This window comes from Xiphophorus maculatus, chromosome 8 (genome assembly GCF_002775205.1).
Source record: "Xiphophorus maculatus strain JP 163 A chromosome 8, X_maculatus-5.0-male, whole genome shotgun sequence".
NCBI lineage: Eukaryota > Metazoa > Chordata > Actinopteri > Cyprinodontiformes > Poeciliidae > Xiphophorus > Xiphophorus maculatus.
The window spans coordinates 2,694,090-2,704,463 of record NC_036450.1 but is presented as its reverse complement, the minus strand read 5'-3'; the positions used below and the strand labels follow the sequence as shown (position 1 = coordinate 2,704,463).

Here is a 10,374-nt window from a genome sequence, read left to right as displayed (position 1 = left end):
GAAGTTTCAGTTTAAGCTGATAATTAAGAATTTTAAGCCCATCTTGTTAACAAATAGGATAAATAACAAAAGTCAATAAAAAAGAAAAAATTAAAGATTAAGAAGAAATTAAATTTTCTTGCTTTTCAGGTAACAAAAGGCTGATTTTGTAACTGTCTTTATGTGGCTCTGAAGGTTTTGAGACGTTAAGTCGTGTAAAGCTGCGGCTCCCCGCCTGGTTTTTCTCCCTCTGAGGGCCACATGGAGGTGGAAATGGGCGTTTTGTGGTGACAAAGCAGTCTGAGCCGATGCTAATACGCAGCTGGAAGAGGAGCAGCAGGAGGGACGAGCTGATGGGATCCCAGCAGGACGTCTGCATCCCAAAGCAGGAGGCAGGAAGAGAGGAAGACCTGCTGCAGGAAGAGAGGAAGAACAGATTCAACTACAACAGGATCAGCAGGAATCACAGCAGAGTCATTAAAACTAACAGATATTTATATCATGTTTTACCACTTTTAGCCTTTTTTTAAAGGATGTTTTAAATACTTATTTAACTTTAGATTCTTTTTTTAAAATTCATTTTTGAGTTTATCTTTCATTTCAAATGAAAAATATACAAAAAAATCATAGATTAATAGACAAGAAATATGATTTCAATTTCAACTATGGATCCAGAATCAAACATTTAGCTCTGAACGCGACATTTTTCTGTTACTCAAAGGAAGATACAGAATTTATCTCTTAAACCTCCAGGTTTCACGGCGGTGGTTTGAATCCTGCTCTGCGGTTTTCCTGCATGTTTTACCACAGAATGATTGGTTCTGTTTATCACTGAATTAAATTGTATTTAAGAGTAAAACATTTTTATGTAATTAAATTTAAAATGCCATGTTTTAACTCCACCTGGAAGCTGCTGTTTATTTAGAGGGACGTAATGACGCAGTTCCACCACTAGAGGGAGATGTTCCACAAGCAGGCAACTCTTCTCTCCTTTTTTCCTGTTTCCTGTTTATCTTTCCACCTGATCAGTTTGTTTTTTGGATGAAATTTATGAGGAAAATAGTTTGATTTGCAAGGCGCTGACATCCACCAGAGCTACGTAAGGATGAGTAAAACGAACAAAGATTCAATTTATTATTTAAAATTTATTAAATATTTCTGATGTACAATTTACATTTTTGTACAAATATCAACAGACAGTTTTTAATCGATGCTCTCTAACAATCTGCATCTTATTTTCCTGGAACTTACACGTTACTTTCAGAGAGAAATTTAAATGTTAGTTTCCAGAAACTCATCGGAACCTTCCTGGTACGTAAAGATAACTTATACGATAATTTACAGGTTATTTTCACAAAACATAAAATACTTTCTCATATTTCCTATAATGAATTTACAGAGGACTTTATTTTATGCTCTTCATCAAATATTCCAGTGTTGGCCATAAAGGATTGTTTTCATCTGTAGTCTCTGGGTTGCTGACCTTTGAACTTAATCATTTCCTGAAATGTGTGTAGTTTACAGAAGCTAATGCTTTAGCGTTAGCATCTGTAAACTATTGTGTTGTTATAGCGATTTTAGCTAGCAGAGCTAATATTTATCATCAGTGCTCCAGGCTAGCGCAGCTAACGCTTTAGCTAGCGCAGCTAACGCTTTAGCTAGCGGTGAAAACAGCAGCTGGAAACTTTCCTGTAATTTACAGGAAAGTTTTGGTTGTTTTGTTATTTTTACAACTAAAAATGGTAAAAAATAAAAAATAAAAATAAAAACTGAAATGATATCAACGTTCATTAAAATGTCTCAGATCATAATGTTTGATCACATTTCAGCTCTCCTCATAATCTTCATCTTCCTCATCCTCTTCATCTTCCTCCTCTTCCTCATGTCCGCCGTTAGCTGTGTTCATTTTCCAGCTCAGAATCCACTTCCTGCTTGTGGTTTCGTCCACTTCCTGTATGGCGTCCCGACGGCTCCGGTGCTCCGTGGAGAAGCTCATCACCTCGTCTTTGTCCGTCTTCCTGCAGCGGCAGATTCTCCAGGACTCCTTCCAGGCTCGCCACTCCTCTCCCTCCTCTCCCTCCTCTTCTTCGTCTTCGTCGTCGGCTCCTCCGCGGTGAGCGACGGCGACCATCCAGGAGCGCCGCCAGGAGGAGAAGGAGGCGCTCAGCTTGTGGAACTGCAGGTGAAGCGGAGCGCCGGGTTTGGTTTTCTGCTTCTTCTTCTTCGTCTGTTTTAGAACGCCGCTCTTCTTCTCTTGTTCTTCATCCTCCTCCTCTTCCTCTGCTTGTTTCTCAGCTTTTCCCTCCACAGGATTTTCTTCCTCAGTTTCTCCATCTTCCTCACCTTCATCTTTGTTTTTGTTGATTTCTTCCACCTCCATCTTTCTATCCTCCTCTTCATCGTCTTCCTCACAGCTCTCATGTTCTTCCTCATCCTCCTCTTCCTCATTGTTCTCCTCTTCGCAGCGTCTTTCTTTGGTTTCCATCTTCATCCTGTCAATGTTTCCATCTTCATCCTCGTCGTTATTTTCGTCTTTCTGCTTTTCGTTTTCTTCTGTCTCATCTTCATCCTCTTCATCATCCTCTTCCTCATCAGCCTCTTCATCATCCTCTACATCCAGACTGGAAACTTCCTTCTTCTCCTCTTCCTCCTTCTTTTCTGTTTTTCTCTCCGTTTTTTCTCTCTGCTCTTCTTCTTCATCTACTTTCTGTTCTTCCTCTTCTTCATCTTCTACATCCAGCCTATCATCTTCCTCATCTTCCTCCTTGTCATCTTTGTTGTTCTTCCTTTCGTCTTTAATCTCCTCCTCTTCCTCTTTTCCTTGTTTTTTGTTTGTTTCTTCTTCCTCTTCATCATCATCATCATCATCTTCTAAATCCAGGCTCTCTTCATCCTCCTCTTCCTCTTTCAGGTTTACATCTTCATCCTTTTCTTTTCCTTTTTCCTTCTTTTGTTTTTCATTCTCTTCATCTGCATCTTCATAGTCTTCATCTGTTTCCTCTCCCTCCTCTTCCTCCTCTTCATCTCCTTTAGTTTTGCCTCTTTCTTCATCAAAGTCCAGAAACTCCTCCTCTTCATCATCTTCTTCTTTGTCTTTTCCCAACTTTGTGGCATTCGTTTTCTCCTTCTCGTCTTTTTCTGCTCTGTTGTTTTCCTTTCTTTCTTCCTCATCTTCACCATCCTCCTCTTCCTCATCTTCACCATCCTCCTTCCTTTGCTCTCCTAAATCTCGACTCTTCGTTTCTTTTGATTTTCCGTTTTCTTGCATTTCTCCCTCATTATTGGCTTGACTGTCCTCCTCCTCTTCCTCCTCCTCTTCATCCTCTTCCTCTTCTTCCTCTTCATCCTCTTCCCCGTCTTCCTCTTCTTCATCTTCAGCATCCTTCTTCTTCTGCTCAGTTACTGGATCTCGACTCTCTGTTTCTTTTGTTCTGGCATTTTCGTGTCTTTCTTCATCATTGGCTTGATTTTCCTCCTCGTCTTCCTCCTCATCTTCTTCTTCCTCATCTTCAGCATCCCCCTCTTCCTCATCTTCACCATCCTTCTTCCTCTGCTCAGTTTCAAGCTTTTGACTCTTCGTTTTGTTTTTGTCGTTTTCTTCCTCTTCCTCATAAATTTCCTCTTCCTCCTCCTCTTCCTCATCTGCATTGTCACATTTTTCTTCATCCTCCTTCATCACTCTGACACCGTTATCTTTCTCCTCTTCCTCATCTTCACTCTCCTCCTCCTCATCGACTCCTCTGTCCGTTTCCTTTTCACCATTTTCTTTCTCATCTTCTTCATCTTCATCTTCCTCCTCTTCATCTACACCCTCATCCTCCTCTTCCTCTTTTTCCTGACCTTTGTTCTTATTAAAGTTTTGAAATATTTCTGTCCTGATCTCCTCCTCTTCTTCTTCCTCCTCTTCCTCCTCCATTCCTTCATCCTCCTCTTCCTCAGTTCCGGCTCCTTCCTCCCGCTCTTCGTCATCCTCCTGTGTTTTCTGTCCTTTTGGACCCTTCCAGGCCTCCGTCCAGTCGCTCAGACCAGGCCGGTCCAGACCGAAGAACAGGAAAACGTTTATGGCTCTCCGTCTCCTGCTCATCTGGTTGCTATGGTGATGGGCGGACAAGATGGACGCCTGACGCCACCTGAGGGGAAACCAGAGGTCAGTTTGGAAAAACATAAGAAAACATCAGATTTCATCCAACCGTTTATCCATCCAACCGTTTATCCATCCAACCAACCATCCAACCGTTTATCCATCCAACCGTTTATCCATCCAACCGTTTATCCATCCAACCGTTTATCCATCCATCCAACCATCCAACCGTTTATCCATCCAACCGTTTATCCATCCAACCGTTTATCCATCCAACCGTTTATCCATCCAGTGCTAACACTGGAGCTACATTTTATTTGAACTTTTAGCGCATTTAGCTCCACTAAACTTTGAACTCAGGTTACTGTATGAGAATTCACATAATAATTTCCTAAAACTTGTGTGATTTATAGGCTAATGCTTTAGCATTAGAAGCTAATTTATCTGGAATAAATTCTAAAGCGCTAATTTTATTATTTTTTGCCGTTTTGTAAACATTCAGTTGAATAAACTTTGATTTTTGTGTTGAAGTTTTTCTTTTCGACTGTTAAAATTTCTTCATGTATTTAGACATTCATATTCATGCTCTTATTTTGAAGTTCATGTAAACTTGCAGCAGGTCCATTTCCTCTCATGTTCTTGTGACACATGCTAGGTGTCAACATGGTTAAATTTAGCTTTTAGCATTAGCTTTCGCTAAATGCCATGATGTTGTAGCGCTTTAGCATTAGCAGAACTAATGCTAATTATTAGCGCTTTGGGGTTAACCAGCTAACTCTGTGGTTTGAGGTAAAGGGAGCTGGGATGGGAACGTTTTGCCTCCCAGAGGTTCTGCTGCTGTTGAGGCTGAAGCCACCTGATCTGCTGCTGGAAGCCCCAGCAGGAGCTCCAGCTCTTCTGCCGCTCTTCGTATTCCTCAGGAGGAGCTGCAGCCAGCAGGCAGGATTTGCTCCATCCTGGCATCAGCCAGTCGCTCATTTCTGCTGTGAACGTGGCCGGCCCGTCCGTCGGATCTTCTGCTCCAGAGAGCCTCCATGAATCCTCCCAACCTTCAGGCTCGTCCTAATTAAAGGCCAGAACACAGATTTTTTTTAGTCAGTCAGATTTGGAGCTGAAACTCTGGAAAGCAACGGCCCCACCTGATCCAGCTGCTCCTGAATGAGGTCGAACTTATCGGACTTGTCGCTCGGCTCCTGTTGGTAACTTTCCCAACCGCAGTCCCAGTTCTTCTTCTGCTGCCTGAAGGGAAAGTTCATGATCTTCCATGTTCCGGCCCAGGAAGGAAGACCATATTCTCCTATTTCCACTTTTGTGAGCAGCGTCCTCTCAAACAGAACGTCCCACTCAAAGTCTCTGTCCTCTGGTTGCTCTGACTGAGCCGGGCTTTTCACCTGGAAACAAGAGAAACATTTAGAGAAAACATTTTGTTTTGGTTGATTTTATGTTTGTGATTCAACCATTTTCTCAAATCCCATCTATTATTAGCAAACCTACATGTCTACATATGACCTTTATTGTGAGATTTGACCTCTCAAAGAATAATTAGTTCCACAATGGCACAGTGGTGGACACGGCTAGCTAAAGTTAGCTTTGCTAACCCTTAAAGTGCTACACCAATGACACATTTAGCAGAAGCTAATGCTAAAACAATGAAACAACACTGTATTTAGTCTAACCTAATGTTAAAGTACACAGTAACATACCTAACGAATAATAGTGGAAGCTAATGCTACAACGCTATCCTAACATAGTTTTTAGTGGAAGCTAATGCTACAACGCTATCCTAACATAGTTTTTAGTGGAAGCTAATGCTACAGCGCTATACTAACATAGTTTTTAGTGGAAGCTAATGCTACAACGCTATACTAACATAGTTTTTAGTGGAAGCTAATGCTACAACGCTATACTAACATAGTTTTTAGTGGAAATGTTTTGAACGTTAGCAAAAAGCGCTAAACAAAAAAATTAGCTCTGCTATTAGCGCATTAGCGGGAGTTTGCCATCTATCCATCCTGACCTGCTTCCAGGAATGACCCCATTTAGGAATCGGACCCGTCCCGTCCGCGTCCGGTCCAAACGTCTTTGATTTGTACTTCCTGCTTCTGGGACACTCTAGGGTCATCAGCAGCGTCCTCCTCTCTTTAGCCTCTCTGGCCTTCAGGTAGAGGTACTTTGGTGGTTTCAGGCTCATCCAGGATTCCCTCCAGCACAAACGAAACACGTCCACTTCCACTTTGCGTTTTTGCCTGTGGCGTTTCGGGGAGGACGACCTCCTGGGGGCCGGCGGCGGCGGCGGCGGAGGCTCCGCTCTGACTTTTGGAGGTGGAGGAACGATTTTGAATTTAATTTTAGGCTTTTTTTCTTCGTCGTCTGTCCGGGTCGTCGCCCTCCTGAAGTCGGAAATCTCATCCATGACCTGTTCTCCGTTAGACCAGTGGTAGGTCCACTTTGAGAAAAGACTGGAGCAAAAAGAAAATGAAAACAATCTGTTAGGTTAAATATGAAAAACTTGTTTTACATGGACTAAGAAAACAGAATTCACTTACATTTCAATCAGTCAATTATATACGGAGGTCTGGTCCTGACAAAACTGCCCATAGTAATAATAATAATAATAATAATAAAGTACTAAAATGTTTCAAATGTTGCCTCCAAGATGTAAAATATAAGAACTTTCCCAACGTACCTGATTTTTTTAGTGAGACAAATGCATATTTATTGTTTTTATTTGTGTCAATTTTACTGTTTTATTTAGGTGAAATAAGTTGTGAAGGAATAAATGTTTTGATCTTTACACTTTAATGGAGCTTTTCTGTTTCCGCTCAGCCTCCTGTTTGCACTGGTCCGCCTCGTTCTGGGCTATTTTCTCCCACTGGTCTCTGAGACGGCCGTTGCTGAACGATCTCTTCTCTTCCTTTTTGGACAACATCGTGTTTCCTGTGAGAAACGTACAGAAAAATAGGTTTATTATCACTGTGACGCAGCATTACAACAACATTTTTAACAACAATACAAAAGAAATAGAACAATTATAGTAAAATAAATCAAAACCAGGCTTGTGTATTAGTCTGATTATCAAAGTTTCTGTGGAAGATAGCTTTTGAGTCATAATTAGCTAAGATGTTAGCATAAATGCTACCATTACATTGTTGGCTTTTATTAAGCGTTTTCAATCCATTCAATAACTTATTGCTTTATTAGTTTCCTTTAATATTTTTATTCTGTTTTTTCAATTTAAGTAAATAAAAAAGACTAAATAAATAGCAATAAATAATAAAATAAAAACTAAACTAATAAAACAATAAATTTGGAAATAATAGAAAGTTAAATAGAAGTGACAATGTTAGATTAATATTGTTGGAAATTACAAAGAAATATTTTATGTCACACTGTCTAATTTTCTTATTTTTTATTTGGAAGAACAAATTATTAACATTGCCAAGTCACTTATTTATTTCTAGATTTTTGGATCATTTGGGCAGGATCAGTCCTCCATACAGTTAGTGCCAGGAACAACATGTCGCAAGTTATTTGCTCAGAGAATGAAAACAACAAGCTAAAATTAAACTCTGCCCGGCAACAAGAACCTCCAAACTGAGGAATATGGAGATAAACACTGATATTAAATCAACACTGATATTAAATCAACACTGATATTAAATCAACACTGATATTAAATCATATTCTGTCCATCGACACAATAACTCTTATTTACCTCTTTGTTTTCCAGCTGACTTTGAATAACTGGAAACCTGTAAATATGGAAAATGTTTAGTTTGTTATGTGAAAATGGAAGAGCATCAGTCAGAGGTTTTTAAAGAACGGCTAATTTTAAAACTAGCATCAGACGATCGTCTGGAGGATTTACTTTGCATTTCAGCCTCATCCGTCTTAATAAGCTCCGTAAAATTAGAGGATGACTTCAGGGATCCTCGACCACCTGCCGTCTGAGACGCTTCCCCAAAGAAACCCAAACATGTTTCACAGAGCGAAAGATTTCAATTAAATCTTTAACACTAAATATTAAAGATATTAAAGAAATGACCCAGCGGCTGCAGCGCTGCGTAGTAAAGGGAAAATAACGCGGAAAAAAATCCCAACTCAAATTCTTCTTCTCTCACTAAACGCACACCCGTTGCCATGGAAACCGGCTGACATCAGCTCCACTAGCCGACAGAGCCGAGGCTCAAGTCTGTCAGGAGGATTTCAACCCTTAAATAAAACTCAAACATTTTCCACACGGACAGAACATTCAGTCCGTCGCAATTTTATGTTTTCAGGCTCGATGTTTATTTTCTGATTTTTAATAAATAATCACCTGAAAACGAGCTGCGATTGATTAGCTAGTGAGCAACAACCAGCAGGAACAAAAATGTCTCCATTTGACACATTTTCTGGTCCAACTTCAGCGTAACAAACGTTTGTTGCTCTGCAGTTTCTGGAGTTAAACTGTTCCTGTTTAACAGCTTCCAGTGTTTTCATGGAGCCTCAAACCATCGATGTTTCAGCGCCAAAATGTCAACATGCAAAACCAGAATCCCAGAAACAGACGGAAAACATCACAAGCTAAACGATAAAAAGACAAAAAGACTTAATTCTGACCTGTTTCTTTGAATCCGCCCTGTTTTCTCCACTGATCGTCGTCTCGACGCTCCTTCAGCTGGAAGTTTGACTCTCTGTCCTGAATAACGAGCCGGCTTCCCTCCTCCTATTTTTACATCACAACACATCCAGGGCTGCTGCTCTAAATTTAGAGCCGGGTCGAGGCGGCCGGCGGGAACAGACAAGGATTAGATGAAAAACACATTAGTGAAACGAATCTTCATTCAACAGGTGCAACAAACCGGCCAGGAGGAGCAGAGACATAAAAATAGAACAACAGGCATTTAAAGCTGCTGTGTTTTCGACAGGTTGATAAATGATGGACAGATGCACAGGTTTTATATAAAATAACCAATATGGTGTTAATTTAATGTTACATTTTTAATTACTGGAATAAAAAACACATAAATTATGCAAAATGTTTAATACTGTGATTAAATGCAGTTTCAGCAAATTGTGTGTTTAAAACAGAGAAGAAGAAGAAAACAACTGGAACAATGTTAATTGTTTTTATTTTCTCGTTTTTTCTTTCTGTTGGTTAAAATTATTAGTTTATTTAGTTTTTATATTTATTAATTTATTTTGTTTGATTTATTTTATTCTAATTCATTTTTTGTAGTTTTCATTAGTTTATTAATTTATTGATTGTTTTTAATTTTTGCTTAGTTATCTATTTTTGTATTATTTTTATTAATGTATTTTGGTTTTATTTAATATTTCCTTTATTTGGGTTTTGTTGCCTTTATTTTTGTGTTTTTCTATTTAGTTTTTTATATTTTATTTATTTATTTATTTTCATTTTTAATGTAGTTATTTGCTTTTATCCATTTTATTTATGTTTAGAAAATCAGTATGTCTGTTTCCTGTTTGCATACAGGTTACAGTTAGCAACCCAGCACAGCTAGCTGCTAAAGGAAGTTAGAAAAGCAGCAGTTTCAAACTCCAGTGAACTTGGGATTGTTTATCACGTTGATTTAGGCCAATAAGGAAAGCAGGGAGCAGATTTTGCCGTTTTTATTAGTTTAACGTCAAATTTTATCTAATAAATGTGATTGTTAGCTGAAATATTGAGCAGCTGTTTGTGTAAACCTAAACTATGATCTCCTCATATATGACCAGAACCTTTGTGTGTGTTGGGGTGTGTGTGTGTGTGTGTGTGTGTGTGTGTGTGTGTGTGTGTGTGTGTGTGTGTGTGTGTGTGTGTTTTCTACATGTGCGCTGGGTTTCTGTGCGGTCTGAGCATGCGCAGTGGCTGTTGTGTCGCTCCACAGCAGCAGATCTCCTTCACCGTAACGAGACGCTCAGATCATTTTGCTGCTGATGTCACAGAACTGCCAGCTCTATTTTTAACACAACCACGTGGCATGTTTAGGTTTCCATACATTTGCTGTCAGCTAACACAGGAGTTTACCAGAAAATGGGTTTGATTTGGTGTTTTTCCGGATTATGTTGGATTTACCAAACTTTATGAATCGTGAAAATAGTTTAAATTGACAAAATTCAACAGAAGGTCACAAATCTGGACGTATATAATTATTTTAATATTGTTGCTGTTCTGTTTATTGTTGTTATTTATTCATCTCTTTATTTCATTTCTGTTTCCAGGTGAAAATAAAAATACATTTTTATTTTATTCCTGTTGCCACTAGATGGCGCTGTTGTCTAAATTGGTCTAGAGATTGAATCAGTCATTATCTGGTAACTTGTAACCT

At 39.3% G+C, this 10,374-nt stretch overlaps 1 protein-coding gene across 1 annotated transcript; it reads right to left on the bottom strand.

Annotated features, from left to right (window-relative positions):
* Window positions 1-1,804: 1,804 nt before the first annotated feature.
* Window positions 1,805-8,756, bottom strand: LOC102219172 (myb-like protein X). The gene is made up of 8 exons (XM_023338676.1): window positions 8,663-8,756; window positions 7,776-7,812; window positions 6,856-6,997; window positions 6,078-6,519; window positions 5,200-5,451; window positions 4,917-5,122; window positions 2,830-4,109; window positions 1,805-2,589 (listed from the first exon to the last, which is right to left on the bottom strand). Exons 3-8 carry the CDS (start codon window positions 6,987-6,989, stop codon window positions 1,805-1,807), a joined length of 3,099 nt encoding a protein of 1,032 aa, XP_023194444.1. The 5' UTR covers window positions 6,990-6,997; window positions 7,776-7,812; window positions 8,663-8,756.
* Between the last annotated feature and the right edge of the window lie 1,618 nt (window positions 8,757-10,374).

Excerpts from the sequence above, each read along its gene's own strand:
- LOC102219172 (XM_023338676.1), bottom strand. The coding sequence starts at position 6,989 with ATGTTGTCCAAAAAGGAAGAGAAGAGATCGTTCAGCAACGGCCGTCTC. Across the intron at positions 6,520-6,855 it reads CAGAAAAGCTCCATTAAAGT|TCTTTTCTCAAAGTGGACCT; the intron begins GTAAAGATCAAA and ends TTTTTGCTCCAG. Across the intron at positions 5,452-6,077 it reads GGGGTCATTCCTGGAAGCAG|GTGAAAAGCCCGGCTCAGTC; the intron begins GTCAGGATGGAT and ends TCTTGTTTCCAG.